Source organism: Pantherophis guttatus, chromosome 3, assembly GCF_059756535.1.
Source record: "Pantherophis guttatus breed Tessera chromosome 3, ASM5975653v1, whole genome shotgun sequence".
In the NCBI taxonomy this organism is placed as follows: Eukaryota; Metazoa; Chordata; class Lepidosauria; order Squamata; family Colubridae; genus Pantherophis; species Pantherophis guttatus.
Window position 1 is genome coordinate 94,513,776 of NC_142065.1, and position 15,650 is coordinate 94,529,425.

At 39.1% G+C, this 15,650-nt stretch overlaps 1 protein-coding gene across 4 annotated transcripts in view; it reads left to right on the plus strand.

Annotated features, from left to right (window-relative positions):
* The first annotated feature begins 8,561 nt into the window (after nucleotides 1-8,561).
* Nucleotides 8,562-15,650, plus strand: part of LOC132711446 (complement factor H-like) — a 30,509-nt gene continuing 23,420 nt past the window's right edge. For 2 of the 4 annotated variants that reach the window (XM_087890068.1, XM_087890070.1), the window contains exons 1-3: nucleotides 8,563-8,843; nucleotides 10,647-10,820; nucleotides 13,470-13,658. In XM_087890068.1, coding sequence (XP_087746194.1) covers nucleotides 8,780-8,843; nucleotides 10,647-10,820; nucleotides 13,470-13,658 — 427 coding nt within the window. In that variant the 5' untranslated portion in view covers nucleotides 8,563-8,779. Of the gene's footprint in view, nucleotides 8,844-10,646; nucleotides 10,821-13,469; nucleotides 13,659-15,650 lie in introns of all 4 variants that reach the window. The other 2 variants (XM_087890069.1, XM_087890067.1) reach the window with 2 other exon arrangements.

Sequence of the window (15,650 nt, forward strand, 5' to 3'; positions counted from 1 at the left end):
TGGGTGGGTGCTAACTTCCTACAACAGTAAACACTCCAAATCGCTATCCAACCGAAGACCCACAAACAGTTGCTTCTGCTGTTGTTGCTCTGGAGTTAGCATAATCGAACTTGATGATCATAATCAGAGGGAGGTTCCGCCAAATGGGTTTGTGCCTATTAACATCTAAAATGGGAAAATCATAAACAGATAGAAGGCTTTCTTTCTTTTCTTTCTTTCTTTTTTTAAATTTGTATACCGCCCTTCTCCCTGAGGATTCAAGGCGGTGAACAGCCAAGTAAAAGAATAAACTACAAACATTAAAATACAATTAAAAAGATATATATAAATTTGGCCCCATGATTAAAAACAATAACAAACAATTAAAAACATTTTAAAAAGTGTTAGGCCAGCCCGGCTTGCTGGAAAAAGAAAGTTTTAAGGGCATGGCGGAAGGCACTGAGGTCTTGGATTCTCCTTATCTCTGGGGGCAGCTGATTCCAGAGGGTAGGTGCCCCCACAGAGAAGGCCCTCCCCTGGGGGTCACCAGCCTACATTGTTTGGCACCCCGAGGAGGCCCTCTCTGTGGGAGCGCACAGGTCGATGGGAGGCCGTCGGTAGCAGCAGGCGGTCTCGAAGATATCACTCCTATGCCATGGAGCGCTTTAAAAGTGATAACCAAAACCTTGAAGCGCACCCGGAAGACCACTGGGAGCCAGTGTAGCTCACGCAGGAGAGGTGTTGTATGGGAGCACCATGTGGCTCCCATGATTACCCGCGTAGCCGCATTCTGGACCAGTTGGAGCCTCCGGGTGCTCTTCAAGGGGAGCCCCATGTAGAGAGTGTTGCAGTAGTCCAGGCAAGAGGTGACAAGGGCATGAGTGACTGTGCACAGGGAATCCCGATGAAGAAAGGGCCGCAACTGGTGGATCAGGCGAACCTGACCAAAAGTCCCCCTGGCAATAGCCATCAGATGTTCCACCAGGGACAGCTGCATATCCAGGAGGACTCCCAGATTGTGAACCCTCTCCGAGGGGGCCAAAGACTTGCCCCCAATAGTCAGTGATGGAGTCAACTGACTATATTGGGATGCCAGGAACCACAGCCACTCAGTCTTGGAAGGGTTGAGCTTGAGCCTGTGTCTCCCCATCCAGATCCACACAGCCTCCAGGCACCAGGACATCACTTCAAGGGCATCGTGGGGTGGCCTGGGGTGGAGATGTACAGCTGGGTGTCATCAGCGTACTGATGGTACTTCACCCCAAAGCCACGGATGATCTCGCCCAGCGGCTTCACATAAATGTTGAACAGAAGGGGCAAGAGGACCGAGCCCTGAGGCACTCCACATATAAGAGGCCTCGAGGTCGACTTCTGCCCCCCTGCCAACACGAACTGCAACCGGTCTGAGAGAAAGTAGGAGAACCACCATAACACGGTGCCCCCCCATCCCCAACTCTTCCAACCGGTGCAGCATGATACCATGGTCGATGGTATCAAAAGCTGCTGAGAGGTCTAACAGGACCAGAACAGAGGAGCAACCCCTGTCCCGAGCCCTCCAGAGATCATCTACCAACGGGCCAATGCCATTTCCGTGCTCTGCCTGGGCCTGAAACCCGACTGTAATGGATCTAGATAAGATGTTTCCTCTAGGTACTGCAGAAACTGTTGTGTGACCACACTCTCGACAACCTTCGCCAGAAAGCGAAAGTTGGAGACAGGACGATAGTTGGCTAATACTGCTGAGTCCAGGGAAGGCTTCTTGAGGAGAGGCCTCACCACCGCCTCTTTCAAGGCCGTGGGGAAGTAACCCTCACTCAACGAAGCATTAATAATTCCCTGGAGCCAGCCTCGTGTAACCTCCCGGGAAGCCAGTACTAACCAGGAGGGACACGGATCCAGTAAACATTTTCTTTCTCTTTTTTCCCCCCCTTTCTTTTCCTTTTTCCCCATAAGTTATTGTATAAATATGTCTCAGAGGGACATATTTATACAATATTTCTCTGTGTGAAACAGATAATGGCTAGGCCTGGATGACAAATTAAAAGCTTTGCAGCAACGATACAAAACTGAGTTAAAATGCAGTATTGTGTGTGGAAGGGAGCAGGCCCTCTCTGCAAATGGTTGAATGGATGTGTGGATGGAATATCAAATCCTAGGAATGTGCATGAATCTGAAGCTGGACTTTAAAAGGGAGGAGATGGTACATTTAAAAAATAATAATCTAAATATATATTTTTTTAATGTTCAGGTATCAGTGAATTGCAGGCAGGATTTAGTCCATTAAAAAAAATTGTCATCTGGACCTCCCCCAGTTTTAATGTTGTTTTTTTTTCCTACAGAAAAAGTGCATTTCTGCTTCCTTATCCAACTCAAGAAAAAAAATGTAGATAGGAATCTATTTGGGTTGATTCTCCAATTTATATGACTTTTATTTTTGGGCTTCATGATCAGATTTTTTAGATTAGCTGTGGAGTTTTATTTTATTGGAGACTAAATCAAAGAATAAAACAGTCAGTCGTGAGTTCTAATGCAGCTTTAGGCACAAAGACAGTTGGGTGATCTTGCCGACTTTCTCCATTATTATTTGCTTTAGAAGTTTTCAGACAGGATTCAAAAAGACATGCAAATATTCTGGGAGAAGAATACAAGATGAAATGTTATGTGGCTAATGTAGTATTAACTATTATTCAACTACAGAGCTCTATGAGCTCCATAAGATCTCTGAAGTCTTCAGTGAATTCTCTGGATAGAAAATTAATGAAAAAACAAAACAAAAAGAAAGATAATAATAAGATCAGATAGGAAGATGACTTTCTGATAAAAGCATCTGGTTGTGAGATAAGAAAAAAAAAACCTGAAATATCTGGGTCTCTATTTGACAGGGTACAACAAAAGCATATTTCAGAACAAAGATAATAAATCATGGGGAAGAAAATAAAACAAAATCATGATACTTGGAGAAACTTAAACCTTCATTGGTTAGGACTTATCAGGACAGTAAAAATGAACCTACAAACCAAATTGAACTTCTTATTCCAAATAGCAACAGCAACAGCACTTAGACTTATATACCACTTCACAGTGCTTTACAGCCCTCTCTAAGCAGTTTACAAATGTCAGCATATTGCCCCCAACAATCTGGGCCCTTATTTTACCAACCTCGGAAGGATGGGAGGTTAAGTCAACCTTGAGACAGTGAGAATCAAACTGCCGGCAGTTGGGAGAATTAGCCTGCAATACTGCATTCTAATAATTAACTGGTTTACATGGAGAAAAGTGGGAGAAAACCACTAGTATGATTCAAACATTTTCAAGATTCAAAAGAAAGAGGCAGATTTGTATTTCAAATTTTAAATTATATTATTCTGTATTCTGACAGCATCAAGATCACGAGAAGTGATAGTACTGCTTTATACTACAATATAAAGGCCACACTTGGAATACTACACCCAATTTTGGTTGTCACAATACAAAAAAGATGCTGAGACCCTAGAAAGAGTACAGAAAAGAACAAAGATGATAAGGGCTCTGGAGGCTAAACCATATGATGAATAGTTCAGGGAACTAGGTATGTCTAGCCTAATGAAGAGAAGGATTAGAGGTGACATGATAGCTGTCTTTTGTTACTTGAGGGGTAGTCACAGAGAAGAGGGGGTTGACTTATTCTCTGAAAGCAGGGGTGAAATGTAAAACTTTTCGCTACCGGTTCTATGGGCGTGGCTTAATTAGTGGGCGTGGCTTGTTGGTCAGGTGGGCGTAGCCAAGTCGACATCACTACTTTGCCCTTTTTTAACCTACAAAACACAACACAACACAATGTAAAAGCAGCTGTGCTAGACCCAAAATGGCCCCTGCAACAAGCAGGAACCTCACACAGGCACAAACAGTCCAAAAAACCAACTTTCACACTTTACACACACACAACATAACACAACATAACACAACACAACACAACACAACTGGCTCACCCACAATGTAAAAGCAGCTGTGCTAGACCCAAAATGGCCCCTGCAACAAGCAGGAATTTCACACAGGCACAAAAAGTCCAAAAAACCAACTAAAATGTATGAAAAACAGTTACAGGAACTGGATATGTCTAGTCTAACAAAAAGAAGGACTATGGGATACATGATAGCAATGTTCCAATATCTGAGGAGCTCCGACAAAGATGAAGGTGTCAAACTGTTTTCCAAAGCACCAAAAGGCAAGAGAAGAAACAATGGATGGAAACTAACCAAGAAGTGAAGCCACTTAGAGCTAAGGAGAAATTTTGTAATGGTGAGAACAATCAACCAATGGAGCAACTTGCCTTCAGAAGTTATAGGTGCTCCATTGGAGGGTTTTCAAAAAGAGACTGGACAATCATTTTTCTGAAATGGTTTAGGGTCTCCTGCTTGAGCAGGGGTTGGACTAGAAGAACTGCAAGTCTCTTCCAACTCTATTATTCTATGTTCTATGTTCCTAATGAACTAACCATCTCCAGTATGAAATGCCCCCATCCAATAAACCCAAGCCAATCAGCAGAACCATGTTTTAATCATAGTAAATAAAAGATTTAGCTACATCTTAGAAATTGCTGTATGATTTCCTACTACATACATTTAAAATCTGTTAGTTGACACAAAATGGGCTAAAATTTGCAATTTGCTCCTGTTCAACATTTATATGAAGCCGCTGGGTGAGATCATCTGCCACCATGGACTGAGGTATCATCAATATGTTGATGATATTCAGCTGTATGTCTCAGTCTGTGGTGAGTTAAATGATGCTGTGTCCTCCCTCTCACAGTGTCTGGAGGCTGTTAGGGGTTGGATGGGGAGCAACAGGTTGAAACTAAACTCTGGCAAGACTGAGTGGCTCTGGGTTTGGGGTTCTTTGGCCCAAGGAGAATTGCCACCTTTGGTCTTGGATGGGGTGGCACTACCCCAAACAAACCCTGTGTGTAATCTGGGGGTTCTCCTGGACTTGTGACTCCTACTCGAAGAGCAGGTGGCGGTCGTGGTCAGAAGGGCCTTTGCATAACTGCGGGTTGTGCACCAGTTATACCCTTTCCTGGACCAACAATCCCTACTCACGGTCACTCATGCCCTGGTCATTCTTGTCTTGACTATTGCAACACGCTCTACATGGGACTGCCCTTGAAGAGCATCTGGAAGAATCTGGTGCAAAATGCAGCAGCCCCCATGGTTTTGTGCAGACCTTGGTATGCACGTGTATCACCATTGATTGCTGATTTGCTTCTGGGTGCAATTCAAGGTGCTGATTGTCACCTTTAAAGCCCATCATGGATTGGGACCAGGTTATCTGAGGGACCATCTCTTGCTGGTCATATCTACCCGACCCATCAGAGTGGGGAGGCAGGGAATGTTGCGGGTCCCATCCCCTAGGGAGATACATCTGGTGGGACCCAGAAGAAGGGCCTTCTCAGGGTGGCTCCCTCTCTCTGGAACATCATTCCCCCAGAAATTAGAATGTCCCCACTCTAATACAGGCCCAGAAGGTGCTGAATACCTGGTTCTGCCAATGGGCCTGGGGAATGCAGAGCGGGATGGAGCCCATTAAATGGATCGTATTATGTGTTGTTGGCGGGGCAGGGGGTGGAGGGTTATTTTATTTTATTATTTATGACTCTCTCTTTTATTGGTTTTATTGTTTCTATACAATGTTTTTATATTCTTGTAAGCTGCCTTGATTCACCATGTGCAAATAGGCAGCAATATAAATCCAACACATAAATAAATAAATAAATAAATAAATAAATAAATAAATAAATAAATAAATAAATATGAATGAATGAATAAACAAACAAATAAACAAATAAATAAAATTCAGATTGATCCATTGAAGATGTTCTGCACAAAGGGAACTCAGGCAAAGGGCTGTGGGGTGGGTGTCCATGTATTTCCAAACATGGTCACTGGGCATGTTCAGATTTGGCAGAGTTGTGGCCCTTAACCTGTATTTGAAGTTCTGCAGTTTAAAAACTCCAGCCTGCTTTTGAGAAATAATATGGCAGCCTCAGATTCCAAAGAAGAGTTTAATGAGTCTCCAAAACTTTTTACAAAGTTAGACATCACCAACATGTGGGGCAACTCAAGACATATTTTCATAGAAGGCAAGAAAAGCTGGTGCTGAGGCTTTAATAAATAAAATGGTTACTTCATGCCCAGCTTGCATGGATATTGCAAGCTGTGTTGTAATGCTACTGATTAGCAACAGTGGACAACAGAAGACATCTCCTGTGATGCTTACCAAGCCTGTGAAATGGGGAATATCTTTATCTTTCAGCAATGGACACCTGGCCGCTAAGTAATTGGTTTTTATGTATTGTTCACTAAAGCATGGTAGTAGAGATACCATAATAATGGACTATGTTTTATATTTTGCAGCCTCTGAATTAATACTAAATGGGCAGTGGGCAATTAAAAACATCCTGCTTTTATATAGGTATTCCTCGACTTATGACCACAATTGAGCCAATTTTTGTTGTTCTTAGGTGAGACATTTGTTAAGTGAGTTTTGCTCCATTTTATGATCTTCCTTGCCTCAATTGTTAAGGGAATCACTGCAGTTGATAAGTTAGTAACCCAGTTGCTTAGTAAATCTGGCTTCCCCATTAACTTTACTTGTCAGAAGGTCCTAAAAGATGATGAGATGCTTGGGATACAGCAACAGTTATAAATATGAACCAGTTGCCAAGCATCTGAATTTTGATCACATGAATATGGGGGTGCCGCAAAGGTCATAACTGTGAAAAATGCTCATAAGTCAACCTTTTCAGTGCTGTTGTCACTTTGAAGGGTCACTAAATGAGGACTACCTGTATATTTGTGGCAATCACAGTCATCGCTTATCTTCTGAAGATTTTTGTGATCTAGAATATAGGGGCATTTTTCTTATGTTCTATTTATGTCCTCTGAACTCTGAAATACTAATAAAATCATATGTTAAAGAAAAATAATGATTTGTCAGTGATGTTTCATTAGAACGAAGTATGAAAATATTCTGAAGAAATATTTGTGTGAGGGGAGTTATGGTGGTATAAATCCCATTTTCAGGAGGGAAGGAAACATGATATGAAGAGCTGAGATGGCGCAGTGGTTAGAGTGCAGTACTGCAGGCTACTTCAGCTGACTGCTAGCTGCAGTTCAGCAGTTCAAATCTCACCGGCTCAAGTTTGAGTCAATCTTCCATCCTTCCGAGATGGGTAAAATGAGGACCCAGATTGTTGGGGGCAAGAGGCTGACTCTGTAAACCGCTTAGAGCACTTAAAGCACTATGAAGCGGTATATAAGTCTAAGTGCTTGTGCTATATTGCTATGCTATGACTTTCAGGATAAGATGCCTATATCCTTCATAAGCCTGCGAGAATTAATTTTGCTAGAAATAAAAGAATGACATAGTTCATCAATTCAATCTGATCCCATAGATGCTTCCAAATTTTCTAAGGAAAACCTTGGAAAAAAGTTTCTCTTGACAATTATTAATGTGCTATCCAAATATGCCTGGACCTCCTTTTTATCTAATAAGTCCACTGTGAGGCAGCTGCACCCTTCCAGAACATCTTCAAAATAGAATGTGCATCATGAAATGCTAGGAAAGATTTCTCAAATATTCCTCTGAGGAACATTTGGACACATTATTGCATTCATTACTTTCTCCCTATAATGGCTCTTCTTCTTGTCCTCCAGGGCCATTCCCTTTTTCCTCTACAGGTCCTGGGGGAGATAAACACTCTTTATATCAGTGGCCACCAACCTTTTGGGCACCAGGGACAAATTCTGTGGAGAAAAGTTTTTCCATGGTCTGGAGGGGGCATGGTTTCACCTGCTGCCTGCATCCTTTGGATGGGGCTTCATTTGTTTGTGCGGCTCAGTTTCTGGCATGCCGAGGCCCATGCTGGTCCATGGACAGAGGGTTGGGGATTCCCGATTTACATTAAAAAAAAATGAGGGGATTTTTTTTGACTCAAGTTGCGTAAGAAATATAATAATACATATTGTTTTCTTCATAGAAGTTAGATGGAATTTGCAGCAAAGGATTTTTCTTATACACACCTATAAAAATGAGACTTTTGAATTTAAGAAAATAATTTAAAATATTGACAACATATTTTCTCTTAAAGACAAAACAGGAAAAAGGAAAATGAAATTTAAAATCAAATTTTTAAAAGGGAATTTTCCTGATTAATAAGAGGAGAAGGATAGCTCTTGTATCCTTCTGATAAGGAAGCAATGTCTTATTTTCTCTCTTGTATTACCCGGAGTTATTAGTGTTTTGACCTTCTAAATATTTGTTGAAGTTCAACCCAATCCTAGATCTGCGGTATTTGGTGAAAAAACAACTGGTACCAAATTGTAGCAACAGTTTCCCTGATATGATTGGCTAATGTTTAATTGCATGTTGCTGAAGATTGTAAAAGAATTTTTCATAAAAGTCATGTATAATAATTTTGTTGTTAGCTGCTGCTTGGGAATTAACCCAACAATGGGTTAATGCTCAATAATGGAATGAAAGTATTTTTTTTTCCTTCTGAAAAAACTGCCTGAAAAGTTGAACTATTACTTAATTTGTTTGCTGTCCAACCACAACACAAAGTTCACAAAGCTCTCATTAAGTCCTCATTTAGCTATCAAGATCATATTCTTATTCCAGTAATGCTTCCTCTTCACAAATTTCCTAGCAACAAGCAAAGCGACAAGCAAAAAGGAGGAAGGGATGATAGTATCTTTGCGAAATCAGATAAAATAGCCAAACTTCTGAACGGAATTTTAGTGGTTGGGAGATTACCTGAAGAGCTATGAAGGCCTGGCTGCTCCTGGTTGCTGCTTTTCTTCTCTGGCCAGGCTTCTCTTCTCAAAAGGGTAAGTTAAGACAAAGAGAAATCAAGGGGAAAACAGTGTCTGCTGGATTCATTAAAGGACCAGTTACTTTTAGAAAACACAAACAATTTTATTTTTCTCTTGTGGTTTTCTTGAAATTTGTAATGCCAGATTCTTTAATAATGTCATAGATTTATAATTCCATTCCTCTTTTCAAATACAACGTTTTTCAACTACTGATTTGTGAATAGCAAGATACTTTGTATGAGTATTATAAATTCACATCCATTTGGAGGGTCTCTGTTTCAGTTAATAAGCAACTTGATATGATAATAACCAAGAGATTACATGTCTAAGATGACGCTTCATAAATCAGAGTGTTTGAAATTATAGAGATACATTTACATCAGGATAAATGCAAAGAAATCAGTGAAAGTCTAAATTCACAGGGATTATATCTTTCACAAGAAGATGAGGATAATATTGACTTCAGTAGACATTGAAGCTAAGACTATATTTGTTGATATTCATAGTAATATTCATACGTTTGAGCCAATCATATATTTATCACTGTTTTTTCATGGTTACAAAAGTCAGAGAAGAGGAAAACTGGAACTGGCCTCAATCAACAGAGAACATAAAAGGCATTCCTTTCTCCATAATTGCAAAATTAAATGATAACACCTCAGTAGAGTGAGTGTTATCCCATATCAGGCTCTTACTTTCAAATATGTTAGGTGAAGGGTTAGATATAGTTATTTGGCAATTATTTTCTTTCCTTGTTTCTACCCAGTGTGACGGATTTGAAATGTATATTTGCATTCTTTATTTATGTATTTCTAAAGAAAGAAGAACAAGGGAAGAACATGAGAGTGTTAAAAACTACAGAAAAAATTCTGTGTGGCAGCATTTAGACCTGATAAAAAGAAACAACTATAAATAATACGTATTGAGAAATTAATATCAAGGTTAATACTAGTAAGCAATGGTTTAAAATCTCTAGGAAAGGAAGCATTAAAAAATTTGGTCAGCTGTTGCTGATGAAGTATACAGGGAAAGAAGACAGGTTGATCACAACTGAGAAAGGTTTAATCATGAAAATCCAATTCAACTGTCAGAAAGATTTCTCAAAAGACCAACCAGGATAAACCAATGTGCTGGCAAGAACAAAATTCCACAGAATTACATATTTTGGGGGAAAATTTGGAGAGAGAGAAAACCTCTTTCTACCTCCCTATACCCAGATTTGCTTAGATTAGGCATCAGCAAGAAAAGCTAACATATTACAAGTAGTTCTTGAGTTATTACCCACCTGGAACCTCCCCATCATTGTCATAACTTGTTATGATCTTAAAGTGAGTCAACTCCCATGACAATGTTATGATCTTTTTGTACTTGCCATTAAGCAAATTACTATACACAAATTCATAGTTGTTAAGAAAAGCAATGATTCGCCATGGGCAGAGGTCTGCCAAAAACTGGGAATCAGTGCAGGTTTTTGGCAAAACTGTCATAACACAAGGTCATGTGTTTATAAATGCAACCCAGTTTCCCAGTGACCAAAATGTGGTCATGTCACCATTGGGGTGGACAGCTGCTGGAATTTCAAATCCAAGTTGTAAGTATCCCCTTTGGAACTTTGAAGGTCATTAAACAATGAGTCATTAGTCGAGGACTATTTGTAGTGTGGATTAAGTGTGTAACAGGTACTCGTTTGCTACTTTAGACAAAAGTGGGAACTAATTATCTAGGAGGGAAATTTGTTAGCTCACAGCTCATAAGGGTAAATAGGAAGAGGAAGTTTGTCAAAGCAGGTAAGATAACTTAATGTAAATATAATTTCAGCATGTGATGAACCAGATGAGGTTGACTTTGGGGAAATTGTGAGCGCTGAGAAAGCCAAGTATCTGGAAAATGACCGAGTGCAATACAGGTGCAACCCTGTTTATGTCTTGGAAGGACCTGAATGGATTCAGTGTAAGGGACAAGAATGGACACCTCATCCACCAAAATGCTTGGGTAAGCCATCATGCTTTCTTTGACTAGTGTAGACCTGGGAGAAAATACAGATTTCATCCAATAGGAGAATAACAGCTGCCATTTTAAAAATAAATTAGCTTAAATTAGGATCCAGGTTTTACTGAAGCCAAAACTGTTCTGGTGTCAGCTTTATCGTTTGAAATCTGGAAAAATGAACTCTGTTTCATTTTCCTGATTTGCTTGAATGAGCAAGCAAATCAGTTGATATAATTAAATAATATTCAATTGGAAGCTTGTGCTCACTTATCAGGAATCTGAGAAACTGTGGAATTCAGCTACATATGGATACAATATCAATGGTTAATGAGGTAGGAAAGTGAATTCTGTTGCTATGAAGTCCAGCCAATTAGAATGCTTGATATGTTTACACTTCTGAAGAAGAAAAATATTCTAATCTAGCAATTAGGATTAATTCAGCAAAATTGACAAGATTCCTGCAGGATTTCTTCTGTATTAATAGTACACAAACTAGATCCCACCCTCCTTGTGGATAATTCATCACATTCCCATATTCTCTCTGACTACCTTTCTGTGAGATAACAGAAGATCAAACAATTCAGTACAGTTTTTCCAAAGATTATTCAGAGGACAAAATACCATCCCTAAAATATTTCTGACTAAGACTCAGATTGATTGATTGATTGATTCATCCATTCTTCATATTTCTAAACTGCCCATTTCCCTCAAAGAGGGAGTGTATCTCTTATCTTGGTAGTAGCTTTTCCTCCAATTCCCCAACATTGGTCCCATTGGGGAATTAAAGATTCCAGATATTAGGCTGTTCTTTGTTATTTATTTCTTAATTTTTGATGGGAAAATTCTCCTTTCTTTAACCCGGGGTGTGGGATGCCTTGCATTTTGAAAGCTGTTACAACTTATCTGTTTATCTGCTGCTCTTGTTCTTGAATAGAGAAGGAAAATGTTTCTCATGCTTTCAAATGAAATAATTTTTTGGGAAGGAAATGCAAAAAGAATGCGCTATAACTTACAAGTTTTATTTGAAAATTTAAACCAAAAAATTGATGGATCAATAACGTTTGTGCAAACTCAAGATGAGATCCAAAAGCAGGAAATAACAATTTGAGGAATTGGAACCCAAACAGTTTCTGTAAGATGTGAAGAAGGAAGTGCTTGATTGAAAAAATATAGATTTGCCAGAAAAGATTGAAAAGAATATGAATATAAGAAATTCTGAGACAATGGATATGATGAAAGATAGACTAGACTTTGTGGCAAGGGCAATGTTGTGTTGTTAAGGAGAATTATTCATCAATGGATGTTGCAGAGATATTTACAACAGAGTGTCAGGTCCACCATCATGTCCTGACATTCTGTTGAAGGAAGGCTTGCTGGCATTTTTTGCATGCTTTCACTTTTGCTGAACTGCTTGGGAATCAGGGAAGGGGGTTGTCTTCAGAGATGGAGCAGACTCCCTCTCAGCTGGTTCCAGCTTGATTCCAAGGCCATCGTGCCCTGAGAGTGACTTGTTATCTGCCAAGCACCTCAGCATTCTCAAAACATCCCTGTGGCATCACATTGGCGAACTGGTCAGGGGGTTTGGATTTTGGGATAATGGAAGAATTGCTTTGTGCTTTGCATGGGACTAAATATTCTGCCTGACTTTACTGCAACCACTTTCTCTCAGTAAAAATTCTTTTGATTCAACTCAATGTAGCAAGCAGTTAAAGCTTTCCTGAAGGAACAGTTGGTGCAGGTCCTTACACAGAGACTTGTGAACTTTGCAAATGAGATGCAATTCTTGGGAAAGTTCCCAATTAAAAAGCTAAGGAAACGTTACATTATAACAACCAAACATTTGACGCTGGACTCAAGAGATAATGACCAGGGTGATTTCTGATAAATACCAAAACATACTTTTAACAGAGTGGTTTGAACTTTAACTTTGCTGTTGTTTAAATTGTTTTTTAAAAAACATATATGAAATGTATCACAGGTCAATTGGATTGCAAATAGATGTACAAGTTTAGAAATTTTGGACCTGCTTTGCAAGGGGAGGGGGAGTTATTATTGTTGCAATAGATTTGTCAGTATCCAACTAGGGCGATAATATATGTTTTTGTCCTTTTTTAATTCACCTTTTTAAAAATGGTTTTGTCTGGCTTTGTTTTGTCTCTATTTTTTTTCCTTTGGGATTTTGTATTTTAACCTCTTCAATAAAGGAAAAATTGTAAAAATCAAATAAAATATAGGAAGCCAAGGACTAATCTTCTCTGCTTAAATAAGTTGAGAAATTTTGCATCATATTTCAATAGAATATGTAACACTCCAGCTGTCTCAAATTTTGTTCCATTACAACTCAGCCAACTCAAAATGTCTTTGCAGAAGATTCTGAATTGGGCTGTTTGTTCTTAGCTAGAAAGAAACAACATCATCATCTGTCTGTGCATGCTCCTACAAGCCAGTCCTCTGTGAAAGGTCTAAAAACTATAGCAGAATCATAACTTGTTTATCATTAATATTGTGCTCTAATTTGGCTTATTTGATTTTGACCTGGAACTATCCATTGTGATTGGTAAACTGGGTTAATTTTCTTGGTAGTGGAACAGAAGGAAACAAATGGATAAATTACCTCCCTTCAGAAGATCTACCTTCTTTTCTGTTTTTTAGTACCCTGCAGTATCACAAGACAACAGCTAGCAGCAAAAAACTTGTTTGTGTTTGGGAATCAAAGAAAAGCTCGGCTTATTCAAAATAATCAGAGTCTGCGGTTTCAGTGTAATGAAGGATATGTGCTTGTGGTTCCATCAATCAGAAAGTGTGTTGACGGTTACATGGATTTGCCTTTATGTATCTCTGGTAAGCATGCTGTCAATATGATGGATTCCTCTGGGATTGTAACTGATTAAAATAATTAATATAACGAACATGAACATTTGCTCCTAAAATTCTATTCTTTTAAAAATGATTTAATCTTCACTGACATCATTCACATCTTGGTTTAGAATTTTAGTAGTTGTAATCTAAAACAAGAAACCTGAAGCACATCAGATTGGGGAAGGATGTTCTGATATTTTCCCAAACTCTTGAACTTCAGCTAAGAACTATGATTCCATGTGGTTGAAGATATGTATAATATTGGTAGACATAGGAATATGTTTCAAAAATTGCAAAGGTTGTATAAAAATAAGTTTATGTCATATCATTAAAGGAGCCCCATATTTTGCATGATGCAAAATCTCTTTTGTTTGAACTTGCTTGGATGAATTAATCATATAGTCATGTTAATATTGATCTGACTGGTATTATTATTTAATTAATAATTCCATAGGTTTGGGTGATGAAGGATATTTTATTTTTCTTTGTTTGAAGACATTGAATTTTCAGATTGTTATGATAATTTTTGTAGCCCTACAAAAAATTAGTCCAGAAGATATTTTTTAAAATTGTCACTTGGTCCCTTCATCGTCATTTATAAGAGTCATGGTGGCGTAGTGGTTACAATGTAGTACTTTAGGCTATTCCTGCTGACTGCCAACTGCCAGCAGTTTGGCAGTTCGATTCTCACCGGCTCAAGGTTGACTCAGCCTTCCATCCTTCTGAGGTCGGTAAAATGAGGAGCCAGATTGTTGGGAGCAATATGCTGACTCTGTAAACTGCTTAGAGATTTTATTTATTTATTTATTATTTGGACTTATATGCTGCCTTATCTCCAAAAGGACTCAGGGCGGCTCACAACAATAAAACACATACAGTCCAATCCTTCCTTTAAAAATACACAATAAAACTATAAAACTATAAAAACCATTAAAATCCCCTCTAAAACCCCTTCAGTCCAAGAGATGTCTGTAAAGCACTGTGAAGCAGTGTGAATAGCACTGTGAGGTGCTATTGTTATTTGTAGGTGGAAGTCTAAATCTTGTGCATTTTCAATCTGATAGAACTATTTCTCCTAAGAAACACATTTATAAAATCATCGGAAAGTGATGTAAATTGAATAAGCAGATAAATTGTTAGCATGTTGTTTAAAACAAGTGAAACAACAAAATATAAAGTTGGAAATATCTACATAAGAGGGCCAGAGCATTACAGATCCTGTAAAAGTAAAAGTTAATTTATTTTTTTCCAATGGAATGAGCAATTATATAATACTGATACTACTATGCAGTTATTTGCACCTCTATCTATGTGTAATAATTAATTTAACTGAATATTATCCTTTACGGTCTTTAATGGAGAATCATTATGTGTCAGTGTTGCAAGGTAGACCCAGACAGGATGAATGATCAGATTAGCTAATTCTAATTTTCTATAGAGTTACATTAATAGAATCCTGCAATCCTAAAGTACATTCCTTCCCCCCTGTGTCCTTTACAGCCCTTGAAACTGGGAGGGTCTCTTCTCAACCACTTGCCCTGTCTGTTCTGGGCAAGGGCTAAATTGCCTTTTATCTGATGGTTCCCTTGGCTGCATTTCTTTTCCTTTTGTCCTGAGATCATTTCTACATACTATTACATCATATATTTCTGTCAAGATCTTGGACAACATAGAGCAAAATTGATGCTCTATGTATCAATGTATAGCAAAAAAAAAAGTGGTCATGAACATTTAGGTGCATTTGTGCTCTATTGAGGTGTAGATCAGGGGTGAAATCCTCCCGGTTCGGACCGGCTCGGGTGAGTAGGTAGCGATGGCGGTTGGCAGTTTGGAGAACCGGTAGCAAAAATCCCTGCCCCGCCCCCCATGCCCAGCTGAGCCGCGTGATCATCAGAGCCTTTTTTTCCCCTTTAAATGGCTCTGACGAGCCAAGCTCTGATGATCCCAGCTGAGTTGCCTGCTAACCGGTAGCAA